The sequence below is a fragment of the Nothoprocta perdicaria genome, unplaced genomic scaffold (assembly GCF_003342845.1).
Source record: "Nothoprocta perdicaria isolate Ctin4 unplaced genomic scaffold, notPer1 scaffold_66, whole genome shotgun sequence".
Classification (NCBI taxonomy): domain Eukaryota; kingdom Metazoa; phylum Chordata; class Aves; order Tinamiformes; family Tinamidae; genus Nothoprocta; species Nothoprocta perdicaria.
The window spans coordinates 886,043-907,989 of NW_020455932.1; the positions used below are offsets into that span (position 1 = coordinate 886,043).

Sequence of the window (21,947 nt, forward strand, 5' to 3'; positions counted from 1 at the left end):
TATTATTTTTTAATTTAAACATGTCATAAGATGCTTTATCTCTACTGAAGATATTAGATATCAGATATCTATCTCTATATATATATATTTAGATAAACAATTTTTATTTAAACGTTGGAAATCTGGAGCTGCCTGTGCAACCGTACCAGACATAAATACGTCCACAATCTCCTCATCTCAGTGCCCTGGTATCGGGCACCCTAGGAAAGGTTATAGCGGATGACAGTTTGTCACCTGAGGTTGAATGGGGCAGAGGAGAGAGTTTCACTGCACTGGGTATGCTGGTTGCTACAGGAAAACCAAGAAGGACCTTGGGCAGAAATGCCTAGGGGCTCCATATACTAAATTTAGCCTTGCCTGGGAGGTTCACAGCTTTTTAAAATACCCAAATCTATATGGCTGAATTGCTTTACCCAGGGCCTGGTGTCGTAATCCTGTTGTGCCAGTGAGGACATGCTTTGTGTACATGCATATCATGTTAGCCGTGTTGGACGTGCTAATTCTCCCTCCATCAGTATTTTCAAAGCAGGTGGCTGATACTCTGCAGGAACTGTTCCCTTGGGAACCATGGCCAGCTTTTAATGCACACATGGTTTTAATGCACACACGTTAGGGTGTCTGTTGTAGTCACTTTTATCTAAATGAAGATGCATTCGAGATCTTTAATATGTGAAGCCAGGGTCTGAACACCTTTAGATGCAGAGTAGGTGAGTCTGTAAAGCAGCCAGTGCCATTTCACAGGAGTTTTGTTTTGTGCACATGACCTCTGCAAGCCAAATATACACCACATCACATGAAGCTGTGGTGGTTTGGGGAAGGAAGGAGAGCACAGGCCTTGGAGAAATAACCAGCTCTCAAAACCAGGGCACTGGGTCAGTGATCCCCACACCTAATTTCTGCTTAGGATAATTTCTGTGTAGATGCTTCCCTGCAGCTTGGCCGGCACCTCTAAGAGGTCAGTGCAGCTCATCTGTGCTCCCTCTAACAAAGTGGCCGTAGCTGGGAGCAAATAGGGCCAGATCAGGGAAGGAAAGGCCAAACCAAGACTGGATAGAATGCAATAAGTCTGAAAGGTGGCTGTACTAAAAGTGGCATGAATTTGTTCACGAGGCACAGGAAGGGGCTGTTAGCAAATGTGCCATTCACGTCCAGGACATGCCGTGATCTACAGTGCAGGACTGCAGCAGATGGTGAGTAATTCCGTGCACCAACAGACTGGTCAGCACTCACCACAGCAGCCAGTCTCTGCCGAAATGCGTGTGGTTTTGCAGTGGCTCCTGTAAAATGCAACCATTTCTTCCTGATGAACCTCTGTAGGACTCTTCTGCAAAGGCTGTGCTGTGACCCAGTGTCCATGATCATTGGCTCTAAGGTTTAGCTGAACAACTAGAGCCAGAAATTATCCTCGAGCTCCTGGGTATCCTCAGGAGAACAGCAAATGCCTGCTAGAAATAATAAAGCAAAGCCAGTCCAAAACAATGCTTCGCTTCCCACCTCGTGCCACTATTTACATTGGTGGGGGAAACACCACCTCTGCGGTCCAGCAGCCAAACGCCTGGCTTTAAAGGCACGTGAGTTTGAGAATTCCATTATGAAGTTCCCTGTTAGGCTGTGGAAAAAGAAACAAAATCAACCCAGTGATTAGTCACTTCATCTCAGAGACCAAAGGGAGATTAGCCACGTTTCTAAATTGCTTTTCTGGACTTAGCGTGCAGTATTGTGCTCCTTTCCCCTATAACTCCACACGTAAAAATTTTCTGTAGGTGGAGATGTAATCAGGCTTGGAAGCTTTTAGGCTAATTGTGGTGGTTGATCTCATGGGTAAGAGCAATGAAAAGATTTTTGGTATAAGCATTGGAAGGATTTCTGGAATGGGAGTAAAATCTAAAATACGACCCATTTTCTGAGTTTAGATACTACTTCCATCAAAAATGAATAACAACTCCCATTAGCGCTTTTATTTGTTTTTGTAAAGAAAAGCTACTAATGGGAAAAGATAAATTAGCTTTAAATCAAGAATCCACATGTTATAGCATCCATAACAACAACTGAAGTAAGGTTCCAGCTCATCACTGCACTGACCTCTTGCACATCCTGACTGCACATGAATGTCTGAAATCCAGTGTACATAAACAGGAGCCCTGGACTTCAGGTTGACCCTTGAAAATAGGTGGGAAAATATTCCCAAAAGGGAGCGAGCAGAATGCTGCCATGCAGGGCCCCGTCCCCTCTGGCGCAGCCGGGCGGAGGTGCCCGCGCTCCTGGCCGGCACCGCGGAGCATCGTCCCCTGCCCGCCCGGCCTCGCCAGCGCCGCTGCCCTGCCCGCTGCTCCGAGCTCCGCGTCCTCCAGCGGCAGCGCCAGCCCTTTGCGCTCGGCCAGGGAGTGCGGAAAACCTCGGAGTTAGAAATGGGTTTTCTTGAGCAATCATTAACGCCCCCCAGAGCTAAGGCTGCATTTGCACCCATGCACCCGCTCCACAAGTGATGAGGCTGCTCGTACCCAGCAAGAGGCGCAGGGCGAACGGGAGCTGCAGAGGGAGGCAGCAGGATCGGCCCCAGAGCAGCAAGCTGCCACCCTGGGCGTGTGCAGGGCCTGCGGCTGCTGTCACCCACAGGGTGACCCCAGCAGCCTTTCCTGAGGAACCTCAGGGTGGCAGAACCCCTGCTAAGTGAGCGGGTGTGCTCGGGAGAGCAGCGGCCTCTCTGCAGCCCCTGTCCCAGCTGGGCGGTTCGTTCTGCGCTTGCTTTGTTTGGTAAACCAGCACTTACAGTCACTTTGACCATGTGATGTATGGGAGTATACAGTATGTTTTCTTGTTATACAAGGGAGGAGTATAAAATAGTTTTCTGATTTCTTTCAGAAACAAATGGCTATTTTATTTTTTAAGAGCAACTGATTGTGAATCTCAGAGTATAAGAAAAAAAAAGAGAAATAAGCCAAATATATACCTTTATGTAAATTAAGAAATAAAAGTATTTAAAACATACTCCTTGCCGCCCTTTCCTGGCCTCACGTGGTTGCAGTGTGGGGCTCTGCCTGGGGAGGCTCCGATGCCGCCTTACCAGGAGCACCAAGATCCCAACGGTGCCGGGATCCCAGTCCCGGACGTGGCTGGTTCTGCACAGCCCTTGCCGCCTCCGAATGCCCGCAGCAGCTCTGCTCTCCCGCTCGGGACGGCGGCTTCAACAACAAGTGTCACCAAGAAGCAGATACTGGGCAGGGAAACAGGCGCTTTCCATCACCTGCCAGTTCCATGAACAGGTTCCTGATCCCAGAGCACAGCAGGATGGCATCATCCGAGCCCTGTGTGCTCCTGGGGACCGGAGCACCAAGCTTGGCTCCCATGGTGGGATCAGCTGGAGCCGGTACCCAATGTCCCCACGCCTGCCCAGCTCACCACCGCACACGCTGCTGCTCCTCCAGCTACACCGGTGACGCTGTGCAAAGACCAAGGATCTCCTCTGGCAGGCACAGGAAAAAAAAAAAAAAAAAAGGAAAAATCATTTTATTCACCGTCAGGTTAATAAAGGGCTTGGAAAGAAAGCTGTGGCAGGATGAGTCAAGGCAAGGGCTTGTGCAGGCTAAAGGCAAGGTGTCCCTGGCAGGCCAAGAGGCCTCAGCCCTGGCTCCGGGAGGCCGTTGTGCGGCTCCCGAAGAGGGTGCTGGCCCGGCCACCCCTCCTCACGCGGGAGGGACGTAGGTCCCACGCGCTGCATCCTGCGTCCCCCGTGTGCAGCGCCCGCAGGGGAACCCGACCTCCAGCTCTCCCTGCACGCAGCTGAACCACAGACAGAACACAGGCCTGCAGCTCAGAGTCTTGGAAGGTTTATTAAAATTCAAGGAGGATGTAAAAAATATAGTTATAAAGGTATTAAAACAGTCCTCCAAGCCACACTGGCCATACCAGGCCTGGGAGAGTCCGTGGGGTTTACTCCTGCAGCACTGGAGCCTTTTTCACTTTCCTTTTCTTCTTGGCTTTACCCTGTTTCTGTAGGGTCTCCTGGTTGACATTCCCTTTGGCTTTCTTTGCAGCTGGAACTTGCTCAGCTCCTTTCCCTACATCCCCTTTCCTTTTTCTGTTCCTCTTCTTCCTCTTTTTCTCGTCAGCCACAGCATCTCCTCCATTAACAGCTTCTTCCCCACTGCCGGCCAACTTCTGTTTCTTGTGTTTCCTGCCATTCTTCTCCTCAAGGGTGTCTGTTCCCTCAGACTCTTCCTCTGGGGCTGCCGCGGCTCCTTCTTCACCAGCGCCGGCTCTTACCCCGTTCTCCTGGAGGCGCTTCTTGCGGTTCTTGCGTTTCTTGCTCTCTGGCAGGAAGCCCTTCCTCTTCCTCTTGAGGGGCTCTGCTCCCTGGGCCGCCTTATTGGCAGCTGCCACCTTCTCTTTCTTGGGTTTCCTGCAGAAAGAGCACCGAAAGTCAAGAGCAGCTTTATTTATGGATGGAGACCATGCTACAGGCACCCCGCACGGACGGGCGCTGCCCCGGCCACAATCCTCGCTCGGCACGTGGGGCGGCTCGCAGAGCTGCAGGAAGCTGCACCAGGAAGCCTGAGAAAGAGCCCCCATTCCACAGACTGGGAACCGCTGCATTTCCTGCCTTCTCCAGCCTCACGTTTGCAGAAGCCGCTCGGAGTGACGTGCTACGAGCCGAGTGGCACCTCACAGCCCAGCAATCCCTCTGCACCCTTGCTGGCTCTTGCGCCAGGCCACCGCTCCAAGCCCTGGCAGCAGCGGCTCCGCACTCGAGTGATGAGCCCTGCTTACACATCTTACAGTGTTTCCTTGTAGGGATGAACCCTAAGCATGTTGGCACCCGAAATACGTTCCAGCCTGAGCTCAGCACCCTGATTCCTTTCTCCTCCTTCCCCGGGGCAGAATGCCACGCGTACGTACGTGTAATTCAGCCAGCGCATGACGTTCCAATAGAGAGAGTCGAGCCGAGCAGACGTCCCAAAGCCTTCCTGCTGGTGCAGAGCTAGCAGTGCTCTCTCCGTCGCCGCCAACTCCACGCGCAGCTTCTGCGAGAAGCCAGTGAAAACACCATCAGCGTTGGGCGGAAAAGCGGAGCGGGCACTCACAGCAGCAGGGCACGGGGCAGCCTCACAATAAAACGATGCCAGAAACACCCAGCCCTGCCCAGCTTCTCTGTGCTACCATCCTGAGCACCATTTAATGGGGCAAACGACAGCGAGTCCCAGCACGCTACCAGCTATTCTGCATGGAAACTGGGCCCCTGGCATGAGAGCCCAGACAGCTAGAACTGCACTGGCATCAAAGGTGCTTTGGTCCTTTCTCCTTCCCAGCTCATAGGAGGCAGGAGACGCAGGACTAGGTATCCACCTGTAAGATCAACTTTCAGCCTGGCTTCTAGAGGATGCAGACACGCTGCCTCTGCCTGCTTCTCAGAGCAGTCCCAGTAAAGCAGATAGAAGGTTATTCAGTTCCTACAGAAGCCGTGAAAATCATCTCTCTCATCCATCCACTTTGCTGTTAGGTCTTCACAAAGAAGCAGGCTCAGTGCTCACCGGGAGGACACTCACCTGCTGGGTCACAGTTTTGAGGAGGAAGTTCAACAGCTCCAAGTTCTTGGCGACTTTCTCCTTTGCGGCCTTCACCCGAAACTGGTCGGCCCCTTCCAAGCTCTGCAAGTCAAAGAGGGAGGTGGAGCAAATAAATGGAGCCGCGAATCCTTCTCCGCAGGGAAAAGCGGAAAATGAGCTATTAGCAGGATTAATGTGTCACCAAATAACTGCGCCCAATAACCCGAATCCAGCAAACTCGCTCTGGAAATGCTCAGGAGAGCAAGTGGGGGAAGCGCCGTTGCCCAAGTTAATTCAAAAGCAACTGGACAAAGTAAGAGCAAGGCCCAGCCCTGCTGCTATCCCTATTTTCTAAGCCAAAGCTCAACCTGGAACACGTCGCTGCCTCCTGCAGGGAAGGGAAAAGGCAATATCCCTACCACGGAGCGGCCAGGACACACAAAGCAACAGCCTCGTCCGAGGGCCCTGTTAACACAAGCCGAGATTTGCACCCAAAGCACTAACGCAAAACTCCATTAACACCTGGGAATCCCAGTGGGAATCACTAGAAGAAGGCCTGTCATTCAAGCTTAAATTCCCTGAAAAGGACTGGAAAGGAAAAGCGAGCTCCAGCTCACACAACACAACATGATGGTCTGCAAGAAGAAGGGGAAAGACCCAGGAACAAAACCACAGGAACTGCAGCTTCCATAGAGAAGTATTCACTCTCTGCACAGGATTCCACACCCTGGAGTATTACCGTTTGTTTTTGGACATAGTGGATCAAACAAGCCCTGTATTAGAAAGTCACTGTGATCTGCTGGCTGCAATTCATGTTGCAGCCTCATCTGACTATCAATAACTTGCTAATTACTCCCTCTCGATAGACAGGAGCGCCGCAGCTCCGCTCCAGAGCTGTCATTTCCCAGCAAGGTCACACGATTCAGTGGCTCTGAAGTCCCCAAGGTAAAAGCAGAAACAAACACTCAGGTGGGAGATTAAAAATACGTRCACGCAGGATGCAACCTCCCGTGGGCCATGCACACTCCATTTATTACACTTAGCACAGCAAATAATAATAATCAGCAAATCAGTTATGAAAAACAGGCTGATTTGCATTAAAATTTTCTTTGCAATGTTAAAAACCCCACACAATAGGCTGACAGACGTTATTTGTATTTAAAGGAGCTTTCAGAGATGCTGTTTACATTCAGCTCGTAGCGTGCTACGCTGCCTGCAGGTTCCCAGCCAGAGAAAGTCGGTGCAGACTCTCCAGGCCAGAAAGCAGAGGATGCAGGGCAAGAGTGAGAAGGAGCCACAGGGAAGTCAACTATCATTTGATCTTTTTAACATACTAACATTGTGGAATTAAAGAGGGGTTAAAAAATAAATCGTATTTTCTTCTCCCTGTACAGGAGGCATCCATTTAAAACAGGCAGCTCTGAGGATGTATTTTCCTGCTGCAATGCCCGTGCCTCAGATCACCTGGCGTTTGCTGGCGTGTGCAGGAAATCCTACTGAAGCCAGTAGGAAAGTGCCGTGGCCCTGAGCAGCACCCGAGGAATTGCTTTCAGCAGCAGTTAACACTCACGCTTCTCCCCCATGGTCCACCAGCTGCTCTCTGAGAACCTGGAATGCGCATCCAGTTTGGTGGACAGAGCAAATTCATGCAAAACAGCCCAGCAAAAACGGCAGCTTGCGTGTCTGCAGGCACCGCTGGTCCAGCAGCATCAGCAGTGCAGGAAAGCCGAACGTCTCCGTGGCAGGAGGTGTTTGGATGAGCCTGGAAACATCAGCACAGGCACCGACAGCCAGAGGCAACCCGGCGGGATGGGGGAGCTGCGCAAACAACTCACCCTGCACCAAAACGGAACGTTTTAAACGTCGCTCAAAGACCAGGAAGGAACAAGGATGTGGGCGGGGGCGCATGGATAAGCTAAGGAAGCAGCAAAGCAGCAGCAGGTAATGAATTCCTATAGGATAAGCCACTTGTGTGGTCCCGAAGCTGGATGCATTTGCTCTAACTGGATCCAAATGAAGTTTTACCTTCTGTCTCTCGATACATGCTCTTGCCCTTCACTACAAAGATCGTAGCAGAAATTTGCTAAAGAGCCCCAAAACTCCCGGGACTCAGTACCTGTGCTATAGCTGAGATGCTCAAAGCTCCTCAACAGCTTGGGTCTGATTCCTGCTCGGCCAGGGCAGCGTTTGCAGGGTACATCGGTACACACGCTGCGCTCTGGCTGCGTTCAAAACGCTGGTTTTCAGCTGCCTTTAGGATTGAAATCCCGAGGCAATCCCGATGGGACCTGGTGCCAACCTCATGAGCCCCCTTCCCAAGTATTTGCGATGACTTCGTGCCGCACCGTGTCAGCCCTTCCCTGCGTGCGGGGCTGCCCTGGAGCGCGGCTCCCTGCGAGGCGCAGCCGGCTTCGCCACCCTCGTTGTGCAGCTCGCTCACTTCACACACCTCCTGCAATTCCCTTTGGAGAACATCAAGGATACAGTCATAAAACCCAAGCAGAAGCGATTATGTAACAGATGGAGAGCCGAAACACATGGCAAAGGCCTCAGAACGAAAAACAGTGTTTCAGTGATCTGCAGCATCCTAAGTGAGCCTCAAACACTGGTTAACTGTGGAAGACTCGCACAAGGTTGGCAAGCGTCCCCATTCTGCACAGCAAACCGAGGCACTCAGCAGTGGTTTTCCTTCCAGCCGTGCTACCAGCCAGGGGTGGAAAGCCAAGTGAAAACCCAGGGGAACTTGTCTAACCGCCTGCTCCGAGGTGCTCTGCCCTGTTCTGCCTACAAAGGTGTCAAGCCTTCCTTGCCCCTGCCCTTTAAACACACGAGCAAGGAGCTAGGGGTCAAATAACCCAACTGCTTCTCACCGAAAGCAGACAGCACGTGGAGTACATCCAACAGCCTCACTTGCACCACGTGCCAATCCTATTATTTTTATGCCATTTTTGGCAGTGGCTGCTTGAGGACCAGCCTGTGCCACTTCACGCTGAATCGCAGCCAGGTGACACCTGCGAGCGCGTTCCTGTGCGGCTGAGCTGTCCATGGATCTGGGCAGGTCCTCTTCCAGAAGGAAAAGTAAATACAGAAGCAGACTTCACAGCAGCAGCTCCCTTCTCATCTCATGCCAGCAGCCCCATGGTTCCTGCCTCACCCCACGCGCTTTTGGCTGCCCGAGATGGTTCTGGCCTCCTGGGCCAGATGCACCAAAGGCCCCCAAAGGCCTCGGGCTGTTTCTGGGGTCTGGAGCTCCTGAATCCAAAGTCTTCTGCTTCTGGGATATCCACTTGAAGACCTGCACACCCCCAGCATCTTACCATTCAATACTACGTGCATTTCTAATTCTAGGATCAAATATACGGGTCACTCAACTACTATAGCATCAAACCTTCTCTCTTCCATCTCTTGCTGCATTCCTGGTCATTCCTTCATCTTCACAATATCCACACGGAATTCCTGTTAGGGACCACGAGCTGCTCTGTGGTGACAGTGTACCAAATAACAGGGAGGACAGTTAGGTAACTATAGCTAAATTGGGTATTAACCACACAGCTCCCTGGCTCGGATTCACAGGCAGGAGAAGGCCCAGGACCTTACAGGAATATCCACAGAGCAGAGGTGGGACGTGTACGGCGAGAGGCAAAGCCAACACCTGGGCTGCTGGGGGATCGGCCGCCGGATCCACCACTGCTCCGGCCTCCTTCCCCTCCTCCCACACAGCAAACGTGATGCAGACGGACGCTGTGCGGAATCCCGACTGCATCCCGTCCCACGGGCTGGACCTCCACCCTCGCCAACCTGATCCTAGCCAGCCCTGAGGCTGCAGCAAGCTCTCGGCTCCAACACCACAGCAAGATTCCCTCCCGTCTGAATGTCCACCGAGATACATCCTTGAATGTAGGGAAGAGGGGCCAAGCTCTTCTCAGTGGTGGCCAGTGACAGGACAAGGGGCAGTGGGTGTAAGTTGAAATCCAGGCAGTTCCATCTCCATGTGAGGAGGAACTTCTTCACCGTGAGGGTGACAGAGCCCTGGCACAGGCTGCCCAGGGAGGCTGGGGAGTCTCCTTCTCTGGAGGTCTCCAAACCCACCTGGATGCCGCCCTGTCCAAATGCTCTGGGTGTCCCTGCTGGAACAGGGGTTTGGACTAGATGGTCTCCAGAGCTCCCTTCCAATCTCAACCGTTCTGTGACTCTGAGATGGCGGCTGGTGTCACAGGCTCCGTGCCGCGCGCCCGGGACCCAACCGGCCCTCAGCCGCAGTTGGGCCTCGCTCCCTAAAGGCGACTGGCTCTCATGGGGGTCCCCGCGAGCAGTTTTGGGGCCCTAGAAGCACCTGCCCTTCCCAGATGCCAAAGCTCAGGATTTCCCATGCCGACACCCTGGCAGGATGAGAGGCTTGGGAAGGGCACGGCCTTTGGCTCCTGTTTAGAGCCTAATCACCAGCCAAAGACCAAATGAGGTATTTTCAGATTCTGGATGCTTATGGCTCCTGTTATCCCACGTAAGCACCTTCGCTTCGCCTATAATTACTTTGTGGAGGTAACGTGCCTGAGTCATGCGGGTTGTGACACAGCCAGCAACCAACTCGGAGCTTCTTCAAAGCCCAACAAGCCACTTCCAAGTAATTCCTTTCAAGACGATTTTCACTATGCAACACAAGAAGGCCGCCTTGAATCCAGGGCCAAATAATGGAAGACAAAGGGAGAGGAGGAAACAGTATCAATTTCCTAGGAGTCTCCATCTAAAATCAAGGCAGATCCACCTACCAACTCCATGTGCGCAGGCTCATATCTACAGGGACAGGTTCTCATACGATCCGCCCAAACAGCAGTTGCTCCCAAGAGCTCAGAAGATGAGTAAATCCACTAAAAATCCCTCCCTGCTCTGTTCTCTCTCACTGAATTTTCTACAGACTGAAAGTCCAGATGCTCAAGTCTTATTTCCTTGTGTCTCTGCAGAAAGCACTGAGACAGGACCTCTTCACCACCAGCAGCCCACGTCCATCCTGAAGCTGAGGGAGAAAAAGAAGTTCTGCATCAAGCACACACCTCGCCATGGGGATGAAGCAAGAGATGCTGGACGAGGCATCAGTGTGAAACCTGGACACAGGTTTCTTAGTCTGGAAAAACCCAGAACCAGCACAAATGGGTCATCGAAATGCTCAACTGGGAAGGAAACCACTAACTCCTGCTTTGTCCCCAGCCATGATGGAGAGAAGGAGGTCAAGGGACTAAGCAGACCCTTATGCTGAAGGGTAAAACTAAAGGACATTTTTTTCAATGTTTATTTTGGCTGTTATTAGAGGGAGGAGTCCAAACATTGGAGAAGCTCTTCTCACAGAAAATGTCAATCCGTTCCCAAGTTTAAAGAGCTGAGATCTGATCTTTTTTTTTTTTTTTTCCCATAAAAAATGCAGTAGGGAAAAACCATAGAGGACAGATGAGGAAACAGAGGGGAATGAATTCTCCACAGAGACAGGCAGTATTCTGAAAGCAAGTCAAAGCTATCAGCTAAATCACTGCTGGCCTCATTTTACAACCTAAGAAGCTGAGAAAGGGCAATGAATTAAGAATTTATAAGAATGGACAGATAACAGTTCAGGCAATCTTCAAGAAAAAAAAATGGCTTTTTTACAGATTTGATGAAGTTGCTGTTAATAACTGATCTCCACACAAATTAAAACACAGATAGTCAAATGTGATGTCCTTCAGAAAAGAAGGGCATGCCTATACTGCAAGGCTACATGGTATTACTCACCCCATATGCTCAGTAGCTCCATCTAGTTATAATCTCAACCTTATCACCACAACCTCAACAAGACCCTCAAACACCACACAATAAACCATTGGGGAGTGTGCTGTAGCTTTTTGGACTAGGCAAGTCCTGAAAAAGAGGTCTTGGGTGACTTATACCACCCTCTATACAAATCATATGACATTAGGTCTTCTGATGTTAGTCTAAATTGAGCCCTTTCTACTCAAAAATGTGATTCCACCTAATCCCAGTCTAAACACACATCACATATGTCTCATTAGGATTAGCTGTGTTTTTATCTAAGCATCTCCAGTACTGGCAACTGGAAACACATCGGTCAAAGATGAGATTTTGTTGTGAGCACTTTTACATTCCAGGATGGGTTGGTCTCATTTTCGTTTTAAAGGAGTCAACTCAAGCACTGCCTGCTCTCCCCCTCCTTTATGCAGGATACAACACTGACAAAAAGGGGAAGGAAAACAAAAAAAAAATAATGAAGTTGGGCCTTTCCTATTATGTACTTATGTGCAGAAGTCGGACAAAGGAAACCCTCCGGAAATCGCCCTCTACATACCAGGAAAACAGTTTTACCAGCACTTTTGTGTGAGGTCTGCTTTGTTTTAAATTGCTTAGTCATGAAAATACGCTTTTTCTGGAATATTTCTCAAAATTCTTCTCATTTCTCTCTGACCTTCACATCATAACAGCAAGTTTCAGCATAAGTCAGAGGAGCTACACAGGTGCATTGGTCCAAAGGGCAAGCAAGCACCTGGGAAAGGTAGTGAAAATATGTATTCAGACTGGAGCTTCCTGCCCCAAATCTGTCTATGAGTTACTAAAAATCTGGCGTGCCTTCAGGATCATGCAAAAGTGAAGACAGCACTAATATAAGATACAAGACAGAAAACAGAAGCACACCTAAAAAGGTGAGGAAAACCCAAAACATGCCCACCAGGAGAACCAGGAAAGAATAAAGACCACTTAGCCCTGCTGAGCTGAAAGACCAAAGTCAGAGGAGCTTGCTAAGGACACAGCAACCTTGTGTTTGAGCCCTGGTGGTAGCCCTATGATGATATTAGCCAAAATCGGGGGATGGACTATGTGAGACAGGCAATTTGTATCTCCCAGGTTTTGCCACTAGCCTCATTGCAAGTTCTGAGCAATCCATTTGAAGCCAGAGTAATCAGCATCCTCCAGAGAGAACATGGGGATGGAGATCACTACCCAACACACCGGGCTGTTCTGAAGCTGAGTTAGGAAACAGACTGTCCCGCAGAAAGAGGGTCTCTGGCCCGATTCAAGAGACCTGAGTTTGATTTTTGCTTCAGCTCCCAACCAAGTGTGTCATCTGTCAAAACAGGGAGAGCAATTGTAGCAAACCAAACACATAAGCTCTTGGGTTTCTGCAAAATACTTTCTTCATGACATCTCCAAATCACTGGTTGGAATTTCCTTTGTGAAGCACTTTGAGACCTACCGATAAAAGAACAAAGCACAAGAGGAGGGAGTTTCTGCCAGATGCTCTCACGTCTGTGTCATTCACAACGTGAAGCAACGCTATTTGCTTATGCCATAAACACAACCACGTTGTCCAGACTCCCAATATTAGAATAAACTTGAGCTGCAGCAAGGCTCTGCTATTTGAAAAGTAACCTATTTTGGTTACTTTGGGAGGTCAAAATAATTCCAGAGCTATCACTCTACTTTCTCGCCTTTGCCTGCTGCCCAGTAATAACAGACACGGAGTAACCCCAGGGCCCTTGCATGGGCTGTTCTGTCCCAGTGACCCAGAAGACCAAGCCCAAAGCACCAAGAGCAGCAGGGCTCTTCCAAGAACAAACCCTTTCCAAAGCACCTGCCACGATTCCAGCTTACCCTAACCAAAGGAGATGGCAAGCACGAATCCCTCATGACTGTGATATGTATTTTATAAGCAAACTTAAACATCTCAGGAACAAATGAGGTCAAGTTGGCTTATGAAAGAACAAGAGCCACTGCCCGCAGCAGTGGGAGCTGCTATTTGAGGGAGCTGTCTCTTCGTTTAAAGATCCTAGTCACTGATGCTCTCTCATCTGCCTCTTAGCTTTACAGTAATAATTCAGTGATATCCAAGACTGCACTTTTCTCAGATTACTTCTTTCCCAAATCCAGCACATATTATGGTCTAAAAACATCCCAGACTCCCTGCTCATCACAGAGAGACCTGCAGGTAGAGGAATCAATCACTGAGGCAAGATGAGAAAAGAGGTATCAGGGGAGAGCATCCCACCCTCTCGCCCTGCCTCATGCTTGCAACGGTTCCTCTACTTGGAAAGACAGTTGGACTTGGACTTTCCAAGTAAGGACTTGGACTTCTCAGGTTTTTTTCAGACTTCTCTGGGTCAAAAGGGGGTACAAAATTCTTCAAATAGATATATCCACCTACAGAGCACTCTAAAAACACTCTATCAGTTTTTTTTCAGAGCAACCGAAAAAGAGAACTAGCCCCCAAGGGCCATTGTCCATTAATAGTATTTGAGGGCCTGCTGCTGGCAGGATACCTTGAACACCCGAATAAACTGCCAGTATCACCCAGGATTTTCTCTTGAAACATGGGTGACCACAGAAATGAGAAGCACAGCGGAAGCTTTGGTAGCAAAGCTCATTAAAATACTGGATGAGTTGCAAGATGCTCAACTTTCCCTGACAGGGCCAACATAAAGGCAAATGTCTGTGGTTTCCCCGTGAATCACACCAGCTCCTACAGGTATCCAGCTGCTGGAGAGAACCCGGAGATGACAGCGTTGGGAGGAGTCGAAGCCTTTATGGAGCTGGAAAATAAAATCAGACCGGACTCCACCTATTGGGCTTCTGATGCAATCATGAAATAAAACCTATTTAATGAAACCCAGGATTACCTGCTTCCTCAGGAATTATAAACACTACCTCTGAATTCCTTGAATTAGATTTGCCTAGATTCTCTTCCTCCGAAACAAAGCCAAACAGAACTAATCGGTCTGTTCCAATATAGCAAATTACAGAATGGCCTCAATTACCATGCAACTGGCATTTAAAAAAATAAGAAGGAAAGCTACATTTAGACAGGGCAATACTACAGTTACGTAGGAAAACCAAGACTGGAAACTCCCTTGTCATCAAGTTTGAAGCTATGATGTGTCATCACATCGTAACACCAGTTTGGCTGTTTGGTTCCCCTCATGTCAATCCACACAAATATAATTGGATGGCATTTGCTCCTCCACACTCCCCTCCACAGCTCCTACAGAACAGCTGCACCCACAAGCTGTCTTTGGGTACAATTTGTACTTGTAACTGCATGAGAAGCCCTGCAATCTTTGCATCCTTTTTTGTTCTCTACAAATTATCTCCCCATGTACTTTAAGGTTTCCTTGCTAAATAATATTAGCAAAAGTCTGGCTCAGAAATCTGCAATGCACCAGGATGCTGAACTCTAGGGATCCAGACCTCAGCTCTCTTGGGCTCAGGAGTTTATCCAAATACAGAACTTCTATAATAATTTGTCAAATTAAGGTGATACTCATGACAGCTTCCAGTTCAAAACCTCTTTTTGAAAGCCACCTAAAACGGATCTGGCAAGACTATTCCCTCAGGCTCTGTCTCCTGGATCCCTCTGCGGGCACTGCACAGCTGTACCAAGCACATGCTATATAAATACACCCAAAATACACACCAAAACGCTGGTGGGAGACCCTGGGGTCCCTGCTCACCCCCGGGGCAGCAGGCACAACTCCACCACCACCAGTAAAGCACCTGCATCCATGAAGTGCCATCCGTACAGGTAACGTGTTGACGCCCGTTACCTTGGTCACTTGGCGGATGCTCTCGCTGATCAGGGCCTCCCACTCCTCCTCCGTCACGGAGAGCTTCAGCTCACGCAGCGGCAAAACCTTCTGGAGAAGCAAACATGCCAGGGCCTGGAAGAGAAAGAGGAGAGAAGAGATGAGGGCGCACGTTTTAAAGGGCCAAAGGGGAGGAAAGTGGTTGTCCTGCTTCTAGATTTAGCTGTTAGTCTCTTAGATGTGTTTTCGTAGCGGCTTTGAGTGCATCACCTCCAATCTGCAGAAGGCTTCAGTTTCTTCTTACCGTGCCCTGACGATGCAGTCAGCACAAATAAACAAAATGCTTCATTTTAGATGGAACCTAGATGGAAATTGCTGCTCAGAGCAGCATTCAGCCTTGCCCTGGAGTCAAACTCCTTCATTAAATTTATACGTTAGCAGAGCAATGAAAAGAGTAGCCACTGGAAAGCCAGCAGTAATCTGCAATCTCCTCACATGTCCTTCTCTCTCCTATATTTCCAATGTTATTGGGACTTCCTTTCTTAGAGAAGAGGAAAATGCAGCAATGCACAAAAGCAAAATGATAGAAAATCATGAGAATACAGTAATAAGGATTAGCACATACAGTTTAGCGGATTTAAAGGGGACATTTTCTTAACAGCACTGAGGCAGCAAGCAAATTCTATCTATATATAAAGACAAATTGCTGCCTCCAGCTGCCATCACACAGGCCTAAATTGAATACAGCTATAAATACTTGGGAAAATCATTGGGAATTATATCAGGAATTAACCTCGCCCAAAGAAAGCAAAGGCTGCCCCCTTCTAACCACGTGCTGCAACTGAACCTACCCTACAGAGAGCAACCAAGGAGAGTATGGCAAACTCCTCACTGAAGATACCAGTATCTAATACCAGTATCTTCAGTATCTGAAAGTCTATGAGGCCTCGAGATAAAAAATCAGCATGGCAATACCCAGCCTGGGCTCCACACACCCCCAGGGTCCAAGCAGAGCAACCTAGAAAACCTATTATTAGCACACTTGAAACTATTGAAGAATTCAAAGAGGAGGCAAGTGAAGAAATGCCTGGATTTTCCAAGAGCAGCAAGACCTTCCAAAGCTACAGGCAATCAGCTACAGCACATCAAAAACCCGGGATGGGCTGTGCTTCCCAACCAACATCTACTTCAGGTTTCTGTGACTGAGGGTCAGGGGTTTCTCATGGTCCAAATGCAGTTTTCTGAGTGAAACCCAGGCCTGTGTAAGCTCACTTCCAGTTTCCAATTCAGCTCAGCATTGTGCATTACAGCAGGGCCCAGGAAGAGAATCACACCTGCAGAACAAGCCTTCATTCACGAGCAATCCTGCTGCAGAAGCGGTGGTAGTGCTGCGTGCATGAGCCAAACACAGGGCAAAGTCACGCCTGCACAATTCCAATGAGCATGTGACCTTTGGAGGAAATGAAAGGCCTTAATTCATCCGGAAAGGCTCAGGAAGGGTCATAAACCTCAAGGCACCACCTCTTCTTTGGCAATTACAAAAGACATTCATGCTGCATATGGGGGCAAAGGGTCCTTCTAAGCAACCCTGGAGGTGTCTCAGGACACCAGCTTTGCTCTAGATGCTCAGAGAGGGCTAGAGGCAACAGCGACCATGGTTTGCACAGGAATCACACCAGCAAGCACTGCAAATCCATGGAAAAAAGAGGGGATGAAAAGAAATCAAAGCCATCCAAAGAACCAAGGAGCTCTGGATACCTGAGGCTCAAACGCTGGTCTGGCAGAAGAGTTTCTGAAATGGGATTAGGCCTCAGTAAGCATCAAGCATGAACATGATTTAAATGATAATAGAAAATCCCTCTGTATGTAATAAATTGGGAAGTCCAAATGCCCAGTGTCTGAGACTCCTGGCCATTGCTATCCCTTTTTAGCAATTTTGTCACACACGTATGGCTTTCAAGCCTCCAGCTCATATCAGATTCAAGCAAACAGAAGATAAGTTTTGTTTCATGTAATTAAAACATTGCTATTGCTGTAATCAAAGCGCTTCTGTGTTTCCCGATTGCTTTTTTACTTAATGAGAATTTAGCACCAAGTGTGAATCCCCTCTCTCATTTGAAAGTGCAAAAGTAAAAGATTTGTTTGTTCACTGGAATCAAATTTGCCTCAAGAACAGCTCTGCCAGACAACAAACGTGACACTAATAAATTCAATTTCCTCAGTGCCCAGTACCCGTGGTGTGTTGCAGTGCAAGGTTTTTGGATTTATCACACAGTCGGTGACTCTTCTGGTACTGGAGCTAATAATTAACATGTAGCTCTTGTATGGACTATTTTTTCCAGCGCAAACTTTATAGTTAACTCCTTTGGCAAATGGAGAAAATGAAACCATGGGGAGAAGAACCGGAATGAAGCAGTCAGAAAGACTGGGGGCAAGAATTAAATCAAAATTAAAACATCGCTCTTCAGTCCAGGCCCCTCAGCTATCCTTGACTTTGGGAGCCGCCAGGACCCCGCTGTTCCCAGGGATCCCACAGCAGATCCTCTGCATTTGCTCACTGCCAAACAGAGCTTGCTGAGACCCTGACAGCCCCATGAGAGGCAGACATCCTTCATGCTTTACACACCGTCAGAAAGAGCAGAAGACCCAGGAGGTCCCAGCTATTGAACCTGGTGCAGTTTAGGAGAGAAAGACACCCGCATGTGCAGCCTCTGGAATGAAAATGTACAGAAACCGCCTCAAGTCAGAACTGCCCTACAGCTCTTCTCTCTAAGGGGTGATGCTGCAGCCCATTTGTGCCCTAAGAAACACCTAGTTCCCAAATCAAAGTCCTTCTCCTTGATTTCAACTAAAAAAAAAAGTACAAGATAGTACAGTAACAAATAAAAGTGGAGTCTGCCCAAACAAGGTCTTACACACAATACTCTCACACATACCCTGCGTTTTCCTGCCAAATGCCACTCAGTATAAATAGTCCAGATTTCTTTCCCAAATAGTAACTGGGCTGAGAGGTGCCAGTAATTCCCAGCTGGGCTCACCTGGGGCTGGAGCAGCTCAGCAAGCCGGGTTATACATCCCATCTTCACCTGCCCCCATAAAGGGCAAGATGTGCAGCCTGACTATTTAAGAAGGCAAGCAATGGATGAACCCCTACCACTTCAGGCACTGTTTCCTTTACGGAAAGCAAACACCTCGTGCTGGTAGCCGTGGGGTCAGAGCGGCGGCTCTCTGAGCCCCGTGCAGCTGCCACAAACACCCCAAGGTGTCTTTCAATCACAGCTGCTGTGAATGAGAAAAGCCCAGATCAAACAAGCCTCTGCAATGATGCTGGGATTTATGCTTGCAGTGTTCAAGAGATGGAGGCATGCCCTAAATTCGGGGCTGTATTTCAAAGAAAAGCGTGCTGCTACGAGGAGGGACTCCTTCCTGATCCAAAGAGAAATGCTTTTGTTTCGAGTCGTGAGTGTTCTGCAAGGCAAGCTGCAAGAGAAGTGGGGGGAAAAAAAGCATGCCACACTAATGCACTCCCATTGGGAACACCACCAGCAGCCACCCAGCGTCACCATCAGAGGAGCAAGAACCTGAGGACGGCCCCGCAGAGGCCACATCGGGACTGTCACACAGCTGTTCCGCCCGATGATCCCAAAGCAGCTGGGGACTGGGACAGCACTGAGCAATGTCAGAGCTCACACATCACAACAGTGCAAGTGGAAAGTCTATAAACCTACCAGAGACACCCAGCTGGATTTTGCCTGCCTTATTCCTGTCTTTTTTTTTTTTTTTTTGTATCGTATACACAGTTTTATCAACACTAAGCACTGAGGACTGAGGTATCAACAGTAGCTTCCGTGTTGATCATCTCACTGCTCTTTAATGTCCAGGAGACAAACACATGCAGGTGCTATCACACCACAAAACTACTAGTATTTCAGAGCAGAGATGTCTCCTTTCTGGTGCACAAGCTAGGGCAGCAAGCAAGCACGTACAACTGGTGCATCCAATCCAGGAGACCTGCATGCTGTAACAGCAGCCCTAAGGACATGATCTCCAGCACTGCAGTTGCTCTGCAGCCACTGGGGCATGGCAAAAACCAAGGACACTTAAAACTCACCTACCAAGTCCATTCAAACACATGGGTTTCCAAAACACACCCCTTAATACATTGCATCTGTCTTCTGCAAACCCCAAGTAACACTCCAGACCTACTTCCTAAGCCTCCTGGCTCTCAGAAACAGCAGCATTTTCACACTGGCTCCTCGCTGCAAGGACACAGGCGTGTGCTGCCATCCCACGCAGGTCTCGCTGCCTCCACACAGCACCCTGCAGCCTGCAGTCACAGGGATCACCTGCTGCACTGGTGGAAACGGCACCTGCAGAGCGGGACTGAGGGAACACGGTCCAAGAACGTGGAAAACACTAAATGCGCTTTCTCACGAGCTTAAGAAACAGTCAGGTTTCCCAGGGAGCTGCAATTTGTGGCATGGTAAAACAAAACAGAACAGGGCACGAGCTCCCGCTAATAAGTGTCTTGATTACAGGAGGATAACCGGCCATTTGTTAGCACTGCACAAGCCAATGGAGCCCCAGGGTGAAAGTCCCTTCCAATTAATGTCAAAGCAGCCATGGAAAGCAATGAAAGGGAACAAAAAGCCACGAGGTGAGAACCAAACTGCCCCCGTTTCTACTCCCATATTCCCGCTACTCTATTTTTACATTTGCACTGGGTGTGGGATGGAGAGAAAGGCCCCAACAGAGCAGCCTGGGGAGTCAGGGCTTGCTTTCCATTTCCCTGCCCACTTGCTCGGTGCATTGTACCATTTCCTTGCCTGCGAGGTACAGGTTTCTTTGCTGACTGTTGTTTTGCAGGCAGATTCCAAACTGGGAACAGCCTTGGGGCTTACTCAAGAGGACAAATTATCAGAGTAAAAGGAAAAAAAAAAGCTGACGACAGCGCAGCAAATTCACACCATGCAATGCAGAGACAGCAGCAATCTTCTATATGCTCTACATATATGCAGCCCTTCCCTAATGTACCTTGACACATTATAATCAGAATTGCAAGCGATGGGGCTACCCTGCCGAGCTCTGCGGCAAGACGGCCGACTCTGCTGGGAATTGCTGAATTTAACAGAGCTTCAGCTCGAGACAAACTTTAAAGCCTGGCTTTCACACAGCCCGCTGACCCCAACGGGAGCAAGCTGCAAATCCCCTGGGGAGCCCAAAGGAGGGGAGGGAGAAAAGGACCATCCTGCAAAATCCTTACTCAGTATCAGCACTGAGCTAGCAGCAAGAGACAAGTATAAAGCACACAAAACCCTTCCTTGAAGGCTTGAGGAGTAAAAAGGGGATTGCAGAGGCAGTTAAGAAACGTTTGTCAGAGCAGTTGCCCTCAATGCCGGAGGTGCACTCGGCACAGCCGGGCCCCAAACCTGCCAAACGGAGGATCTTTGTGCCTGAGAGCTGATTCTCTTGCCAAAAAGCCATCCGAACCAACGCTACTTTACAGCTTACATTAAATTCCTGCAGCAAATGGATGAGAAAAAAATTGCAAGGCGGGCTAATTACGATATGTAAAGCATTTAAGCAAAACCTAAATCACATTTTACAGCCTCTGAGGGGCAAGGCAATTTTGTTTGGTATACTCCCAGCAAGCCTCCTAGCGCACTGAGCTCCTGCACTTTCCAGGGTTCCCAAATCAGCCGTTCTGTATTGCAACCAGTTGCATTCAAGTAAATTGCCCCTGTTCCTTCTTCCTAGTGACAATGCAGATTATCACAGATAGGGCAGGATGCTTTTCATCCAGGATGCTTTAGATACCTCACAAGTACCCTAAGAATTATCACTCTTTAAAATAATTCTGACACACAAGACACATTTTGCTCCTACGTGAGATGCCGGTCATCTCTTTATGCCTTCCTGGGGTGCAAAATCGTGCAGACAGTTTGTTTTTGATTTCATTTTAGTCAATTATTTTACCTTTAAAGCTCTGCAGTAGACACTGTCCCCCTCTCTACCTTGTTTCTAAAATAGACATCCTCAAAGCAGAAAAAAACCAGTCACCCCACACTGGTGCTTTCAGCTCTCAGAACCTGGTGGTTGTTTGGTAGCTCTGCTTCTGCATTTGAAATTTCGCTCTTTGAAGGAGCAAAAGCCCCTGGGAAGACAGCAACCGAAGCCAAAGTGACCAGAGAGAACAGTGATCTTCATCTCTCTACCCTTCCTGCTGACTCTTCCTCCTATCCTCCCCTTTCAGTCTGTGTAATTGTTCACACACCTCCTCACCCGTGGAAGCCCAGAGGGGTGAGGAGCCCGTGGGCGCGGATGGCTGCTCTCGCGGCGCCGTCAGCGGCCGTCGCGTCCATCGGATGGGGCTGCCAGCCCCAACGGCTGCTCCAGAGCACGTGGCCGCAGGACGGGAAGTTTCGTTCCATTCGCTGCACTGGCACCTCCTCCACAATAATAGCTGTTCCGAGACAGAAGCACTCAAACCACCATTGCTCAATCTGCCTGGAGAAAGTTAAGGAGTGAGATACGCCCCGTACGAGCCACCTCCATCTAATACAGAGGTATCTTTGCTACTGCTATGTTAGCCTTTGCCCTGCTGGTAAAAACCATCATTCCCTTCACTGAATAGCCACACCAGAAGGATTTTTTAAAAAAATATACCTGAGCCAGCAGAAAATCTACGAGTAGCAGTCAGGAAAACCTAGGAATAGCAATCAAGAAAATATTGGAGTAGCAGTCAAGAAAACCTAGGAATAGCAGTCAAGAAAATCTTGGAGTAGCAGTCAAGGCACCGGAGCAACTTGCCTGCAGACCTGGGCACATACACTTCACTCAAATAAACATT

The 21,947-nt window shown here is 49.0% G+C and overlaps 1 protein-coding gene across 1 annotated transcript in view; it reads right to left on the minus strand.

Annotated features, from left to right (window-relative positions):
- Positions 1-3,930: 3,930 nt before the first annotated feature.
- The window catches only part of MYBBP1A (MYB binding protein 1a), a 43,067-nt gene continuing 25,050 nt past the window's right edge, over positions 3,931-21,947 (minus strand). Inside the window, exons 24-27 of the mRNA XM_026050148.1 lie at positions 15,119-15,232; positions 5,544-5,645; positions 4,897-5,021; positions 3,931-4,399 (exon numbers count right to left, since the gene is read on the minus strand). Of these exons, the coding sequence (XP_025905933.1) occupies positions 3,931-4,399; positions 4,897-5,021; positions 5,544-5,645; positions 15,119-15,232 (810 nt within the window). The remainder of the gene's footprint in view (positions 4,400-4,896; positions 5,022-5,543; positions 5,646-15,118; positions 15,233-21,947) is intronic.